The 18,392-nt window shown below is 37.2% G+C and overlaps 1 protein-coding gene across 2 annotated transcripts in view; it reads right to left on the reverse strand.

The window, feature by feature from the left end:
* JARID2 (jumonji and AT-rich interaction domain containing 2) overlaps nucleotides 1-18,392 on the reverse strand; it is a 312,614-nt gene that overhangs the window by 71,105 nt on the left and 223,117 nt on the right. For both annotated transcript variants that reach the window (XM_051970653.1, XM_051970654.1), the window contains one exon: nucleotides 15,162-15,331. In XM_051970653.1, coding sequence (XP_051826613.1) covers nucleotides 15,162-15,331 — 170 coding nt within the window. The remainder of the gene's footprint in view (nucleotides 1-15,161; nucleotides 15,332-18,392) is intronic.

Consider the following 18,392-nt stretch of genomic DNA (forward strand, 5'->3'; position numbering starts at 1 on the left):
GGCTATACATACATATATATATATATATATATATATATGAAAGTTTCCACACTTTTTTAATCAAGCACCTCTGTCGATGAAAAATGTTCCAGCATCCCTGTTCAATGTGGATATTTATTGACTTACAAATTATATACATGCTACTAGTAGTATTACTACTATGTACATTATAAAACATACACAGAAACAAAGTTAAAAAAAAAAAAAAAAAAAGATGAGACAAAAGCCAAATATATCCTCTTTAGGAAAATAAATCTAGCAGTTGTATGGTTATTTAAGATACATAGACAACTAGTAGAATTTCATTAAAACCAAAAGCCATTCCCCAATAAATAAGTGATCAAAGCATATGAACAAAAAACGGTTCTCTAGAGTGATATGAAAGAATCCAAATGAGTAATAACAAAATAAATACCAAACAAAACAACTCTTAAGCTTTACTTTATACTCAGTAAATTGGTAAAGATGACACAAGATTGGAACATCTATTTCAGAGAGGTTAAGGAAAAAAAAACAGCACACTGATACATTTTTAACAGGACTGTGAACTGGTACTACCATTCTGGAAAACAATTTGAATTATGCCAATAAAGTACCTAAAATGGTCTTTCTAAACTGCTGTAAAGTAACTAGCAAAAGAGTGGGTAAGGAGCTGGTCCTGAAGTCAGGAAGTTTAAATGCGCTGTATGACCTTGAGTGAATGACTTAACCTGTGTCTACCTCAGTTTCCTCATCTGTAAAATGGTGATAATAATAGCACCTAAATCCCAGAGCTATTGCAAGGATCAAATTAAATAATATGTATAAAGTGCTTATCACTGCTTTTAAAAATACTTGTTTCCTTATAAAGGAGAGAAGCTCTCTAGGAGGTATGATAAGAGTGAAGAATACATGCAGAAATGGAGCAATATGAAAAACAAAAAGTAAAAAGTTCTGTTTTGTTTTCTAATAGTACAAGCAAGTTAATAATGCCTGAACTAGGGGTGGTGACTGGGCTTCTTGGGTCAGGGAAAAGCGGGAGCCATGTCCAAGAAGGAAAAAATATTGACATCTTACTGACTACATGGTATGAGGGAAAGAGAGGAGACAAAGAGCGGGCAGGGAGTTACTGATTGCCTGGATAACAAGAACAGAGGATCAGGGAAGCATGGAAACTCGATGAGTCTGGGGAGAAAGGGAAAATACGCTTATCTGAGGCAAATATGCCTGCTCTATCCCAACCAAAATGGGAATAGCAGACTCTCACACTCACTAGTCACTGCCCCTAACCCAAAATGGACCCTCTAAACGCACCTGTCAGAAAGATGCCCTGAGCTAGGGAGAGGTGGGGGCACTAGTACAACTGCCCCGGGGGACATCCAGAAGTTCTGGGAGTGTCGGGTCTATCTTGTAAAGGCTGGGGATTGGGTTAGGCAGGTAGACAGAGCCAGCCTAAGAGGAGAAAGGCAGGAGGGAGCACAGAGTACATGGCAGCAGATAGCAGAGAAGCTTGAAGGCCATGGGCCATCTTAGTGTGATATAGAATTGGGGCAGAGGGAGGTGGACAGCACTTGTAGAATGGCTAACCAAACCTGGCAGTGGGAGTCCATCCAGATGTGGGAAAAAGAGGAAGAAGTGTATGAGGTGGTGCAGAAGGAAACAATCTCAACAGTGATGACAATGATGCAACTTTAGAAAGCAGGAGAGGAGCTATTGGTTGGGGTGAACTGATTAGGAAATACAACCTTTCTCCCCAGGGCAGACAGGTGGGGAGCTACAGAAGGAGAACATGGCATACACCCTGCTATTGTGTGCCCTAATCTTTCTACTATCAACTGGCTCAATTAAAATGCTTTTTTTGTTAACAAGAAAGGGTTCAGTGATTGAGACAGAGTAAGGGGAAAGGCCATGAGGAACAAGTATGGCATAAAAATTTAAGTGGAACAATTTTGTCTAAAAAATACAGAACAATCTTTGTTATTGGTGCTGCCTGCACAAACCAGCTCTCAGAGTCCATCGCATAAAGAACCCCTGGGAAGATCCTTGGCAGCTGCTTACAGTGCTCACCCTGTCTTTTAACCAGCTCCCCTCTATCAAGGCTTCCAATATTGTCATCAATATTATTATGATCACTTTCTTTCTAATATAACTAAAAATATTTGTGACAGACATGAGACAATATAAAAACGGAAGAGAATGGCTTATTTTGCTAGGAAAATTTTTTTTTTTAGAAAGACACTTTTTATTTTAAAAATCAAAGAGAGAATTTCCATTTAGAAGATTCCATTTGACACATCCTACTGGATTTGTTAGTCCAATAAGGAAATTATTAAGTCAAGGAAAAGGAGGAAAACATCAGGGTTAGGAGGAAATTGCTGTAAAGTTTGCTAAGGATTTACCTTATTTTGAAAAGTATATGTCTTAAATGACTTATGGCAAACTGAATATTGAGTAGTAAGAAGCCCCACTTGCTTTATAACTATGTCCATTTATAAATGATTTTTCCTAGATTTTTGGAAATCTAATAAAAAGAAGTTGAAACAAATAACAAGAACAAAAGGAATGGATAGAAAAAATTGGAAATTTGTAACTAGTGGATCAAATATCATGGAGAGCAACCACAATGTAGGAAGAAGAACAGCAGCTAATAATGCCAGGGATTTACAAGAGACAAAATCCAAGCACACAGCCAACAATAACAATCATGGTCTCTAACATCCAAATAAAATGCAAAAATTATGAGTTACAAGAAAATTGAATTAAAGATCTTAATGCAAAAAAGTAATTCAGATCTCAAAAGCATGAACAACTGGGGCTTAAAAGGCTAAGAATCACAGCCAAAGATGGCTCTGGAAGAGACTGCCCAATTTGGAAAAATAAGATGGGATGGCACTCTCATTTAAAAAGTAATAAGAAAATTAACAAACCAAAAAGGGGTAGCAAGTATTTGAGTTAAGACCTATAATACAACACATATACACACACAAATACCCCCTAGTTGGGAGAGGAAGAAGGAAGTTTTAGAATACTGACTATGGTTGGCTAGAAGTTAAGTATAAATTATGATGGAACATATTTACTGAAGTTCTACAAAGGGGCAGAATGCCTAATAATTTCTCTGGATTATCTAAATGAAAAAAAGCCCCATTCTTGCAGCAACTCCCCTCCAGCAACTCAGCACCCAAAGTGGTCATTTTTAGAATGAGCAATATGCTAACATTGGAAGGTTTCAAATTTGCTTTCTTTTTTCCCTTTCCAAAAAAAAATTTTAGGGGGAGTAAAGTATGGAAGAGAAGGATTTTGGATGGGGAATGGGGAAAAGGACACAGAAAGTTACTTGATAGGATACTATACAGGGGATTTTGTTAGATCTATTCTTTCACTTAAAATCAAAATCTTCCTTGAGGTAAGTTCAATTTACAGATGTTTTAAAATAGGTGACCCTCTAAAAAAATTAAATTACAATTTATTTGAGGGCTTTGTAAGGAAAGATATAGAGAACGGAGATAGAATGATAGGCACAAATGAGTAAAAAAACAATCTTTCAAATGCATAAAAAGCCTTTAAAGATAAATGACAAAACGATTACAAAATGAAATTTTTTTGTATTATGCAAATCCTTATACTATTACTACTTTTTTAAAATGGAAGTTGTATTTTTACATCACAGTTATCTCAGGTAAATCTCACCACCTGGGAAGCCTTTCCAGGTAGATAGAAAGGAGTAAAGAAAAGAACAAGTAGGAGGAAGTAGGGAGGGAAAAGACAAGGTAAATGGAAGGAAAGGAGAAAAAAAGGGAATTTAGTAACAGAATGGATGAGAAGACAAACAAGAGTAGGAGAGAAAAATGTGATCTGATCAAAAACAGTGATCATATCTGACCACATAGTACAGTACTCTTTGCTTGTAATCCCCTCCTTCTCCAAGAGGAAGGAGGTAAATATTACTAACATAGTTTTGATGAAAATGATGTAGACAAAATTTTGTTAATTCAATAATCCTCCTTAAAGGATGCCAATGCAATAGATATTTGTAATGCTTAAAATTGTTTATATTATGTGACCTGCCTAATTTATCCTTTTAACAAATTAGGATTCTTCCATGCTGCAATTTTCTTAAATTAAGGCATTGCTGATGTTATTTTGACATAAATGGGTCATCACTTGGGACTGGAAACAATATGGTATGCAAAGAATTAGGTTTTAATGTTAAGCCTATCCTTGATATCATACATTTATACCCTTTTAATATTGTGTAATGCAAGAAGGTAGTTAGAAAAGGGCTCAAGGCTAAAGAAAAAACAAAAGCTGATCAAAGCAGTATATTTAACTGGACAATAACTGGATATCTTCTCTGCTTGTTCTAAATTCTATCCCATTATTCAAAATGCATTTTAAAGTAGAATCTCCACTGTTGATAAATCTCAATTTATTTTTAATAACAGAACTAAACACTTAATTCTAAACAATTTCAAATATTTATTAGAGACTATGGGAGTCATATAAAAAGTAAAAATTGCTTGTGCACTTAACTTACATTCTAACATGAGAAATAAAGGGAAGTATGTTTATGAAAGTTACTGAAATAGTGGGGTTGCACACCTTACACACCCAATCCTAGAAAAACGGTAGTGTTGATTTGATCTCACTTAATGGTTCCATTCTTTCACCCATGCACTGTATGTCATGTAACTGGATAAAAAAGGTGAACACTCCAACATGTGGGTCTTTTTGTCTATACTTATTTGAGAAGTAGCATACGTTAGCAAATAAAGTTCTCAACTAGAAATGGAATGACTGTCAGTCAAAAAAAAAACCTTTCCGGTAGTGAGTGTTTTTTCATCACTTTTAGGGAGGCTCATTTATGTCTGCTCACTATGTCAAATGTATCAATCAAAAAAGAAATTAAATAGAAAAAAATGCTACCAAAAAACTTCTACTACAAAAGACATTTTCAGCCTTTCAAGAAAAAATAGTATCCCTCACTGCTACAGCAAGTAGCCCTTCTAACCAGGATTCTGGAAGAAAAGAGGTTATGACTTAATGACCAGCCATGGACCTCACTCCTCCCTTGATCACAAGCTCACTCTGTGATAACGATGTCAACAATGATCCCTTCATAAAGTCCCTTGAAAGTATAGGTTTAGAATTCAGGTGGAGAAGAAGAATGGAAAAGATGTCCCTTTGGAGGTTCTTCAGTAAAAAACTAAAATAAGACTATGGGGTGCTGCACCATACACCCGAGATCACTCAATAAATGCAAACCTTTTAAACGGTCTGATGCATATTCATCCTAAAGTTATTAAGGAAACTGACTGCGAGTCAATTACAGAAGAAAAAGTGGGAAACAAGAGCAAAGATTTCTTTCTTTTTCCCCACCTGCTTTTCAAACCGTAGGTGATATGTATTTAGCCATTTGGCTAAAGGATGTCACTTAGAAACCAAGGGACAGAAATGATGAAGCAGGTTGGGAGGCCTTATAAGTGAATATAGATCAAAAAAAGAAAGCACCAATGCAATGTAACACCACACAAGTAAGGAAAGGACAAAATGTAACTACAAAGTAGCAAAAATGAGGAGAGGTGGGATGGTTAAGAGAAGATGGAGGCACTGGCAGGATAGAAAGCCCCTTCACCTGCTTACTACGGGAAATGTCTTACACAAAAACCATGACTAGAATCAATAAGCAGTAAATGAAAAGACAGTAGAAAAACAATGCTTAAAACTAACTGAAAGATGAGAGGGAGATGGGAGGTAGGAAAGAGGAGAGAGGGAAAAAGAGAAATACAGACAGAAATTACTGGGGGAAAAAAAGATGACAAAACAATACTTAGCATTTTAAATTTTCTGTCATGCTTCTTGTACTCTTAGGGTAACAAAATACTGAATATTCATCCTTAATCACAAAATAAACCTGGTTTATAACCTTAATTAACAAAACTGCAGAGCTTAACTTGTTACCCAGAGTGGCAGCACATGGAACCTGACACTTGGTGGCTTTAGAGATGTAACCCATAAAAGGGCTGCTTTGGGTGCCAAAGCTCTGATTTATCAAAAATGAATTACCTTTTAAAAATCTATGGAATTAAAGCTCTCTTTCACCACACTCTTTTCCAATAACAATTAGAGGCAGATTTCCGGCTCTGATTATTTAAAGTGCATTAGCAAATGTGAAAAAAATCTGAACTTGGATGAGAGCAGTGGAATGAGGAGCAATGAAAGCATCTGCGTTTTGCCAAAGCAGTATTTCATTACTTTTCAGCATTAGCTGGCAATGTCTCTGCAATATTTACTGAAGTGAAAACCAAATGTTTTCATCTGGACAAAAATCAAACTGTGGTATGTTACAACCACAACAGAAATCAGTGTAATCCAAAAGCCTGCTCTCTCCAATTTAGGCTGTGGTTTCTGTAAAATTGGATCCTTCTCAGAAAAGCATGTTGACAAGACAAACCCCTCAACCCCTTTTCTCTTCCCTCTCCCACCACCATTTCTTTTAAAAATAGGCCAGTTTTGCTTTAGAAAAACCTTCCTCTGAGTGGATGCCCATCAATTGGAGAATGGCTGAATAAATTATGGTTTATGAATGTTATGGAATATTATTGTTCTGTAAGAAATGACCAGCAGGATGATTTCAAAAAGGCCTAGAAAGACTTACACGAACTGATGCTGAGTGAAATGAGCAGGACCAGAAGATCATTATTTACTTCAACAACAATACTATATGATAATCAATTCTGATGAATGTGGCCCTCTTCAACATTGAGAGGAACCAGATCAGTTCCAATAGAGCACTAATGAACTGAACCATCTACACCCAGTGAAAGAACTCTGGAAGATGACTATGAACCACTACATAGAATTCCCAATCCCTCTATTTTTGCCCACCTGCACTTTTGATTTCCTTCACAGGCTAATAAGTGCACTATTTCAAACTCTGATTCTTTTTGTACAGCAAAATAACTGTTTGTTCATGTATACATATATTGTATTTAACTTATACTTCAACATATTTAACATGTACTGGTCAACCTGTCATCTCAGGGAGGGGATGGGGGGAAGGAAGGGAAAAGTTGGAACAAAAAGTTTTGAATTGTCAATGCTAAAAAATTACCCATGCATATAACTTGTAAATAAAAAGCTATAATAAAAATAAAGAAAAGAAAATCCTTCCTCTGAAGATTCAAACTTCACATAAGTGAGATTAAGAAAAGACTTACATTTCAAATTCTTTGGAATGAACCAATGATGGTGACCATACAGTTTATCAATGTAGAAATTAGAATTTGGTCCCTTTTAATGACATAATTAAAAACAAAAAACAAAACCTGTTATTTTTTCTGATGAAAGATGATAGAATAAAGATTTGAATTTACTACCACATCTTCCACATATCAGTAATAGATTGGGGGTATGGGGTGATGGCAGATTAAGTCCTGATGGAATCCAGCCATTCACTGGCTGGATTGTATCACTACTCTTCAAAGATATTTTGATAATCAGAGCAAGCTGCTGTGTCAAGCCTAGGGTTCTGTATTATTCTACCACCCCATCTTGTATTCTGTAGCATCATATAAGGAAGAACCTCTCTAAATGAGAAAACTTCATTCTAACTAAATCATTATCTATCCACCTTCTTTCACAGTAGAGCACATAAATATATTTCTTGTAAATGCTTACGGACACTTAGGTACAACTTGCATAGTTAATAAATCGCATGTTAATAAATGCATTGTATATCTTCCATATAGCCAGAAATCCAAATCAAAGAGAACCCTGTTACTGCTATAACCTCAAAGGACAACCATGAGAGAGTGGGAGGGAGGGGGTACTGGTGAGGAGGAAGGGGGGAGCGACAGACAGACAGACCAGGGGGAAGCGGGGAGAAGAGAAGGAGGGAGAGCAATCGAGCATGCAAGCATGCCTCTAGCAATACTAGCATTTTGCAAACCAGATCAATGTCTTTTCAAAATCCACAAGTCAGAGGAGAAAGTGAGTGGTAATAATGGGGAAAGGGAGAGATGGCAAAATAAGAAATAAGAACCTACCTAAATGCCCTGAACTTGAGGATAACTGAGGAGAAAGACCATATTTGAAAATACAGAACTCTTGGCCAAATGAGAATTTTTTTAAGGAAAAGTAATAGATTACACCAGCGGTGTTTGTTCCACCCACATTTCTGACCTCAGTGAAACAGAGCACATGTGAACATACACATGAGCACACCTCCCACACAGAACCATGTCCATTTTACCTCATTCACATTCATTCACTTTCAACCAATCTAAGAGCTGTCTCCTCAGAAGAATTGTGACTGAAAGTCACACTTGCTCTCTGAGTAGAAGAGGTTACAGCAGTTACCCCATTATGAGAGGAACTTATCTCTTCTGCTTAATTTTAGGATTACACTGAATCCCTAAATACCTTCATCATCTTCACAGACCTGATTTTGAATTTCCATGCAAGTGATGAGAAAGGGGAAAATACCTATAATTAAAGTTGGCACTCTTCACTACAATCTTTTCCATATGTCCTAGAAAACCTCTGAATTGCCTGTTAGTTTATGATCTTAAAAACTCAAAAACATATCACACAACCAATCAAATATAAGTCCATAAATGCTATCTTTAAAATGCAAGGAAATTTCATGAGCATTCATTTAATTAACAAGCATTCATTATGTGTTCTATGTCCTTGAACAGTGAATTGAGCCTGGAGTTAAAAAAAAAAAAAAAAAAAAAAGACCCAGAGTTCAAATGTTATTTTTACAATCTTACTAACTATATGACCCTAGACAAGGGCTAAGTTTGACAAGTTTCCCTCAGTTTTCTCAGCTGTAAAATGATAATGATAATGCCACCTACTTTCCTAGGATTGTTGGTAGGATAAAATGAGATATTTGTAAAGCATTTAAGGATATACCAGGCACACAGCAAAAACGTAATAAATGCTTATTTCCTTCCTTCTCTCTGCACCAGAAGCTTGTATCCCATGAGGTTAAAAGTCCCAGTAGAATGTAAGCTCTTTGAAAACAAGAACTGTTAGTCTTTTTTTTTTTTTTTTTTTTTGGGGGGGGGGTGGGGGGGAGAAGAGAAGAAGGGAAGATCTTCCTACAGCATGGCAATAGAGCAGGGGAGATTTGGGATTTAAGGAGCTTTTTGGTTGGTTGTAGGGTAGGGGGGAGAGAGTAAGGGAGAAAGACCTTTGTACAATAAGTACCTAACCAGTTCCTGTTGGTGCTTTTTTGACTTGCCCAGGATCACAGGGCCAGCAGGCTTAGTCCTCTCTCCACTGCCCCATCCAGCTGCCTTTAGGAAGATGCTCAGTACTGTGTGTCTACTGGCTGCCCCATAGCACCGCACCCAGGGTCAATATGACAGCGTAGCTCGGTGGACAGCTTGTGGGTAAAGGAAGGCCTGAATGCAGAACTAGCCTCAGGGCACCAAATGACTCTGGGCAAGTTCTTTGAATTTTTAAATTACCCATCTTTACATATTCCAGAGGAGAGCTGTAAGATAACGGAAAACAGTCACTGCTGAAGGGACCTTCCATCAGAACTCAAAAGTAGGCCAGGGATTGTTTAAAATATTTTACTCCTAGTTTCTGAATGGATCTCGGTAAGGATAGGGAGGTGCCAAGGAACTAAACAAAAGGGTGGGCAGGGCTAGAGGGACACAAGGCAATCAGGGGAAACAAGGAGCCTGCCCCACCCCCTCCAGGGTGCGAGAACTACAGATGGTCAGTTAGCACCAAGGACCCATCCCAAACGGGAGGTGTGCTCCCTGAGTGCATTCCCCCTTCTTTCTCCTGTGTCTCAAGACAGTCTAACAACTCATCAAGGTCACAAAGCAATTAAAACAGATCATCTTCCTCGAGCAGAAAATTTCAAGGATCTTCTTTCATAACTACTCTGATAAACCTGTCCCTAGCAGGGAAATAGCTTACTCAGTGGGCTCTAACTCACCTGCCCAGCAGAGAGGGAGTCAGAGGCTGGGAGTCTGTGGTTTAAGGAAGAGAAAGGAGAAGACTTTGAAGTTAAATGGAGACAGGCTGTGTCACAGTTCAGAGGGGACCATCCCAAAACTTGTGTATCCATCTCAGAAAGAGCTCTTCCCCCTCCCAAACTAGTTTATCAGATGGGAGGTATTCCCATCTTGTTCCAGAAGGTTCCTTCTGTGCTCAGGGATTGTTTAATTGCTTTTTTTAGCAGGTTAATCCCCTCTCATTATGTGACCACTATATCACCCCAGGCATCTGCCCTACTTAGAATTCATTCTCCCATAATATTCAAAGTCACTGCTGAACAACACTGTGAAATGTGCTCTGGAGGGGAAAGTATACATACTTTCATAGAGAACTCCATAGGCATCCCTTCCCTCCTCCTGTTTCTATCAACTGGAGGCTGGCAGGAAACCTATCACTGTATCATAAAGGTAATGGCAGGCCAGAACTACTAGAGAAAAGGCTCCAAAATGGCAACTCTAAAGATTCTTTTAATTGATCTCTTTTGAAACAAGCCAGTACAACTCCACCAAATAGACTTGATGTCAAATCTTGACATCCAGAGTACCATAGGATACTATCTATTTCAAGATATTCCTTTGGGGATTGCCTTCTTTGAAGTAACTCCCAAAGAAGAGAGTAAAGAGAAATACTATGTGCATTATACGAAAATTAACTTGACTGTGATACTTGAAATGGGCTGATAAAGTCTGTAAGTTGTAATGGGAGGGAAAGGTAGTAGTAAGAGAAGAAAAGGACTGGGACAGAGAAATTTTGGTGCAAAAAGAAAACTCATTCTATTTTCCTAATAAAAAATGGCACAAACAATACATACTGTTATTGATGGATATATAATTTCAAAATATTTACTGTTTTGCCTCAATAATTCAGGTTCAGCATTCCATCAGAATGAATAAATCCATCCCAAGGACAAAGACAGCAATCCTTCAACAACTTCATAATTGGAGAACTGACGAAAGAAAAATGTTGATGCTCACGCAAAGTCAACCAACTAATTATTCTCATCTGCTTTCTTCAAATGGCATATCCACAAGCCCTATCCATGAAATCCTTCCAGTCTGATAAATCCTGCCATTGTTTGTCCACCACTGAAAGGGCATTCAAGAATCTATGGCAATCTCCACAACAAAATCAAAGCCAAAAGATCTGATATTTTAGATAGGAAAAAATTCTTAAGAATGAAGAGAAATCCAAAGGGCAGTCAAATTGTGTATATATCCTTTGAATCAGCTACTAGATTTGTAAGCCAAAAAGGGCACAAAATAAGAGAAAGTACTTATATGTATTTAAATATTTGAACAGTTCTTTTTGAAGTGACAAAGAATTGGAAATTGAGGGGGATGCCTATCAATTCAAGAACAAGTTGTGGTACATGAATGTAATGGAATAGTATTTTGCTAAAAGAAATGACAAACAGCTAGTTTTCAGAAAGACTTAGACAAGACTTACATGAACTGATGCTGAGTGAAGTAAGCAGAACCAGGAGAGTGTTGTGCATTGTGCTGTGATCAACTAGGACATTTAGTTCTTCTCAGCTCTGCAATGAGCCAAGGCAATTCCAAAGAACACATACATGATAGAAAAAACTATCCATATCCAAGGAAAGAACTATGCAAGCTGAAGATATTGTGTTCACTTTGCTAATCTTTTTTCTGATTTGGTCTTTTTCTGCTCTCACAACATGACTAATATAGAATTATGTTGTGGGGAGAGGGAAAGAGAGAAAATACAGAACTCAATTTTTTAAATTTTACAAATTGTTTTTACATATAATTAGGAAAAAATACTATTTTTTTAAATGAAGAGAAAGTTCTATTTAGATTTCATAAATCACCAGGGTTCCACAGAAGTAAGAAATTCTAGTTATCAGGGATCTGCAGTAATAAACTTTAATCCTTTTTTTTTCTTAATCTGTAAATAATTGAAAACCAGCCTAGAATACAGATGATAGAAACAATTAAGAATAATTTCATTCTGATGCCAGGAAATACAACAATGATAACGCTATGTGTATTACTATAAACAATCACATGTCCTCTCCACAAGCACCATTGAAAGATACTAATTATGTTTTTGGCAAAGGGCAAATGAGCCTAGGCAAAGTAGCTACTTAGAGGTAAAAACACTGAAAACATCAGGCATACTTCTGTATGCTTTCATCACTACCCCTTCCATTAGAAATTCTAGGTCAAAATATTAGAATGAGAAGGAAAAGAACCTGGCCAAGTTTAGTCGACTGTCCTGTAAAATATTGTAGAACATTTGGCCTCTTAAATGCCAGATAGTAGGTAGGTATGTACCGTTATGTGAAGCCGAAAGTGCCACATTTAAATACCTCTTAGGACTTCAGCTAATATTATTTGGAAGACAAGATTTTTCTTGGATAACTCTGAACTTTGAGCCACAAATGTATACACTCAGCCTAAAACACTCCCTTAGTCTACCTTCTTTGTGGTTTTTTATAATTTTCTACATATAATCCATAATGGAATTCTTTCCTGCCCTTCTTTTAATTCCTTTATTCAATTGAGTTTTACACCAAAGCACTTCTTTCTTGTCAATGATTAGCTATTTTAAAAATGCTTTGAGGAAGGCGGAATTCCCAAACAAAAAATGCTTTTTCTGTTGAAGTCACCAGAGGTCAATGACAGAAGGAACTGCATTCCTGCAAGTGCAGGAAGACTTCCATTTTCCTCTTTGTACCCCTCAAGTAGCATCCTCTAAAGCAGTCTTTCTAAAAGTGAAACAAGGATCAGAAGGCAAGTAAAAGTATGCCTGGGACTCCCTGATGTGTAAGCAAAACGAAGTATCTAACAAGAGACTATTTGGTAACATACTTCTTGCTAGAATCAAACAAGGCCAATGCACTGACATCTATCCAGGTTAAAAGGGTTGGTAAGGAGAAAAGGGAGCACTGTTTGCTGACACATTTTCCCAGAGCTTCAAACTCATTCTCATTGTTCCTTGAAAAAATAACAACAAAATAATTATTCTCTTATCTTAGTTAAATACTAGGGAAAGTAAGCTATAAGAAAAGCTGACTTCTTTTCTAACACTGGACAGTAAGACAACTACAAATTAAACAGAAGTACTCACTTTTTCTACACTGCCTCAAGATTGAAAGCTTAAAGTTAACCCACTGCATCTTTCTGGAATTGATACAGAGAAGGAAAAATAAGGGTTTCAGAAACAGAGGCTACTCATGTTTGGAGAAGGTTCTCTTCTTATGAAGTGGGATGACTCTCTTTTATCTAATGACCTATAACAACCTAGTTGGCAATCTGGTAATGTTTCTAATAAAGGTCTCCTGAGAAATAAACCTCAAGAAAATCTCTGCCATAAAGCAAAACCAACAGTGTGAAATATCAAACAGAGATAAGCAGGGAAAATACATATTTGTCATCTTCTTCTTTCTAAAAGGATCTAAAAGATCTCACTACCTACTCTTTTCTCCTTCAAAATAATCATAATAATCATTAATAACTGGAATTTCAGAATTTTGAGAATTTTTATAATGCTATCCCACTAGTAGGGTTCACAGTATGACCTTCAAACATCACCTATTAATTTCGAAGCCTCTTTTTATTTCTTTCAGAGAATCCCCCCCTTCCACCCTCCCCCAACAATGTCAACTAAACCATCAGATTCGAATCCTACAAAAGCTCACAGAATTTTTTTTCTTTCAAAGTCTACAACTTTAATACATGCTGGAATTACTCTACTTTTTTTTGCTCTTGTGGGGACCAGATGTATAATTTCATTACTTCAAGAAATTCCCCCTATAAAAACTGTCCAAAGTTTCAGTTCTGTCACTTATTCTGCTAAGACTTTAAAAGATTACATGGCTTGCTTATGGCTATACAGCTAATTATAACAAAGGTCTTGAATTCAGATCTCTGGCTCTAAAAATCGATCCTCATTATGTCTCAGTGAATTATTGAAAAATAAAATACTGGAAAGAGCAGCTAGACGGTACACTGCTAAGAAAATTCCAATGAGGTCATAAGAGTTGAACCCAACTGGAAAAAGAAAATAAAAAATATAAAGAAACAGACAGAGATTCTGTAAAATGAAGGTGAAGGATAGTGGGTTTTATAATCTCTCTAAATCACTTCTATGACCGAGTAGGAAGCATTGAAGAAATATATTGCTACACGTTGCCAACTTTCTCTTATGCTATTGCTCAGCAGCATGTGTTTAGAGAACAATATAATTGTTGAATAATCCTTTTCCTTTCTCTCTTTTCCTACAAATTTTATTCTCTCTCCCCACCTCCAAAGCTTTCTCTTTCCCTCGATTCCTCACTTTTTCTCCCCTTCCCCCTTTCTCTCTTTCATCTTGATAAAGATACTGAAGGGGTTTGCCATTTTCTTCTCCAATTCATTTTACACATGTGTTCAGTGCCTTGTCCACAGTCACACAGCTAGTTGGTGTCTGAGGCTGCCACTGAACTTAGGAGGATGAAGAAAGTAATTATCAACCAAGTGAGGGCAGTTTAATGCAGGAAGGGCTCAGGAACTCATATGATCAGAATATTTAGAGATAAGAAGAGTTTCATCTAAGCTCTACCCTCCCATTTCACAGGAAACTGAGGGTCTGAGAAATTAGACAACTTTCCCACTGAAACAAGAGGGCAGGATTCAAACTTGGTTCTTCTGATGATTAGCCCAAACACACTGATTGATAGACCCCAATGGACTAACATTAATCATCCAGTAAATATATCTTTCAAACAATTAGCCAAACTACATTAGTGCAGGGAATTGTGACTTGACAAAAAATCTGATTAAACTTCATCAATAACACTGAAACTACAGAGCTGAACACATTACAGAGGAGGCCAATGGCTGAGTTTCACTAACAAGGAAAGGCAAGTACTGGGTAAAGAAGTGAGAAGAACTGTCCTAAGCCAGTTAAATGAGCATATATTCAATAAAGCCCTTTTGTGCAGTGCCTAGCACATTACAGAATTTCATAAATCTTGTCCCCTTACCCGTTCCTAACCATCTTTTCAAAAGGATTCATTCTACTTCTACCTCATCAGCAAATCTAGCCTAGAAGAAAGAGAAGATCTGTCCAAGAAGGGAGGGATTATTTCTAATGGACTCCTGTACTCTCCAATAAACTGCTCCCCCAACGAGTCTGGTCCCAAGGCCTACCTCGAAGGCAGAGAAATGTAAGGAAATCTTCTGTCTTAGGCTTCCTTTTAGAGAGGTCAGAAATTTGAGTAGCTGGAGGGGGCAGTAACGGCTCCACTATCTTGACGGGAGTTGTGCTGGGGCTGTTCGGCTGGGACTGGGCAAACTTCCTTTGTGCTTGAAGCCTGGGCCTGTGGAGACAAAAAGAGTATAAAGATATTGAGTAAATCTTAAAACACACACACACACACACACACACCACCACTACCACCAACAACAACAGCTTCAGGAGTAAAGGGCAGAACCCCTTTCAACCACAAATAGGTCCAGATCTTTGCCTACATTCTGAAAGTTTAATAACTTTACTTAATGTCATCCATGATTGTATCTGATAGAAAATATGTACAAACACTATTTTCACTTTTTTCCTTCTTTTTCCCACTTTTGTTCTGATTTTTCTCCCACAACCTAATTCATAAGGAAATATGTAAAAAAAAAAAAAAAAAAAAAACTACATGTGTAACTTAAAAAGAAAATTTCTTGAGAGTGAATTGATGTAAAGTTTCTGCATGTCAGTATATTCACATATCTGAGGATATCACACTGCTATGAGGCCTAGCAAATAGGGATTATTATTTTCAAATTGGGCATTTTTTTTTTCTTACTTTCAATGGAAAAGGCAATAATTATGGCAAGAAAGTATGTTTAGAGGTAAGAACCTCCTAGTCACATAGTTCTTGGCTCTTCAAAGCATGTTTTCATACTATTATCTCACTTGGTAAGAATATACCACTGCATTTCTGTGATAAAAGCATTGTAAGCATCCCTCATTTACCTAACACTTCCACATCTCATCTTTCAGATAGAAATAAAAGCCCAAATTATAGGCGTTCAGCAAAGTTACCTATCTACACAATTTATAATCCCTACACAAAATTCCTGTGGAGACCTCCCCAACAGTAACACTCTGTCTCTACTTTCTGATTCTCTCCTCAAGCACTTTTGAGAGTGCAAATAGCCTCCTCCTCAGCAGATGCAATTATCTCTACTGGGTCCTCATTCTCTTTGACCTCTCTCTGTAGAATTTTATATTGTTAGCAACACTTTCCTTGTGGAAACAAAGCCTTTGCTTGATTTTCATGATGCCATAGAAAAGGATGAAAGGAAGCACTTATTAAGCTACTACTATGTATCACCCAAGCCCTTTACAAATAGTATCTCGTTTGATCTTCACAACAACCTGGGAGATAGGGGCTATTATTATTATGGAGGTGGGGTAGTGGAGACACAGGGGTTATGTGACTTGTCCAAGCCCATCTGAGTAAATGTCTAAGGCAAGACTGAAACTCAGGACTCTGTAACAAGTCTACTGCCCGTCAACCTGTGCACCCTAGGCCATCTGGCTTTTCCTCAAAACTCTCTTTGGTGGTTTTGTTAATTCGTTTTCAATTACATTCGACTCTTCATGAACACATTATGAGTTTTCTTGGCAGAGACATAGGAAGGGTATGCCACTTCTTCTCCATCTCTCATTTTACAAATGAGGAAACAGAAGTAAAGTGATTAAATGACTTGCTCAGTCATATAGCTAGTGTCTCAGGTCTTTCTGACTTTCCTTTGGCCTTACACAGGGACATTTAACAAGCCTGTTATCTGAGGTCCTCTCTTAATCAATCCTATTCAATTCTCCTTTCCTGCTATAAGATTTTTCAACCATTTCCTCTCTAAAAAGAATTGCTTCAAAAGTCTAAATCCCAAACTCAAGCCTGACTCCTGATCTCTCATTCAACATGACCAAATTCTGACTATATAGATGCTTCAGTAGCGCCTCAAATTTGATGGGATAAAACCAAACATATTTTATACCAAGTACCCTCCCTGACTCCTATTTTTAGATGCATAGAGCACTGAAAAAAACTCAGAACTCCTCTGGCATCCAAATACAAGATCTGTCAATGCTTCTTTCTTCATGACTTCACTATCCTATCCTATCTTTCCATTTCTCTTCCTTCCCTTATCATATAAATTAGGCTGACTATATAGGTATACATGGATGGATGGATGGATGGTGAATGCATATATGTTATATAATCCAAAATTTGGATTTAAACTGCCTATTAGCATATCCACAGAAATGGGTGATCATGCATGTGTAAATGGATGTGGGGGTGGAGAAAAAAGAACATATGCTGATCACGCTGCACCTAGGTGTGCAGCACTAGGAGGCACAATGATCAGAGCACTGGATAGTCAAGAGGATCTGAGTTCAAATCCAAATTCAGATACATAACTGACACTGTGTGACAATGAGCAAGTCATTTTACCCTTTTACCTGAAGTAAACCCTTCAGTTTACTCGTTTATAAAATGAGCTGAAGGAAATAGCAAAACACATCACTTAAAACACATCAGTAAAAACACAGGACTGAAACAACTGAACAACATAAATATATATTCGTGTATAGACACACACACACACACACACACACACACACACACACACACATTTTCACTTCACGCTACAGAATGTTGTTTTTTTTTTTTTTTTTTTTTTTGTCTTTCTCTCCTAGCTTAACAAATAGTCGCTGGAAAAGTAGATACAAACACAGAGTTTGCCTGAATCCTCAAAGAGGATTCTTCTTACTAAACAAAGATTTCTAAAACATGGGCTACTGAAGAAGACAGGAAAAGTTGTCAAAATAACTCCCTAGTTTCAAAAGCCAGGTCAAATCAAATAGCACCATGTTACTTATGTACATAGTAGGTACATTTTGACTTACGAACCAAGTCAAGGGAGTCTCCCAGTAACAACAATGCCTTACAGGATGGGAGAGGGGAGGGGAGTTTGCTTTTATCCTTTAAAAATAATATACTCTTCACCTTTTACTGAAAAGAAAAGGCATGTGCCAATTTTATTTCCTTTCTATCAGAATTTACAGAGGCTAAAGACTACGATTTGTAATCTCGGAACAGTGCAGAAAATTTCACAAAAATACTGTCTGCATGTGAACAGGATGCTATGTGTTTATTGCTTTTTGAAAAGTCAGCAACAACAAATGCCACACATTATGAGACGCCTGCGCAGCCATAATGAAAAACAAACACACAAACACAGATGAAGAGCAGATGACAGAATGGGATACCATAAGATAGTTTACACTCTAAACTACTCCTCCTCCTCCTGTTTAAAGAAAAGGCACCTCATGCTGGACAATCCATGTAATAGGGTGATGGAAAATTAAACTAAGATCAA

This window comes from Antechinus flavipes, chromosome 1, assembly GCF_016432865.1.
Source record: "Antechinus flavipes isolate AdamAnt ecotype Samford, QLD, Australia chromosome 1, AdamAnt_v2, whole genome shotgun sequence".
Classification (NCBI taxonomy): domain Eukaryota; kingdom Metazoa; phylum Chordata; class Mammalia; order Dasyuromorphia; family Dasyuridae; genus Antechinus; species Antechinus flavipes.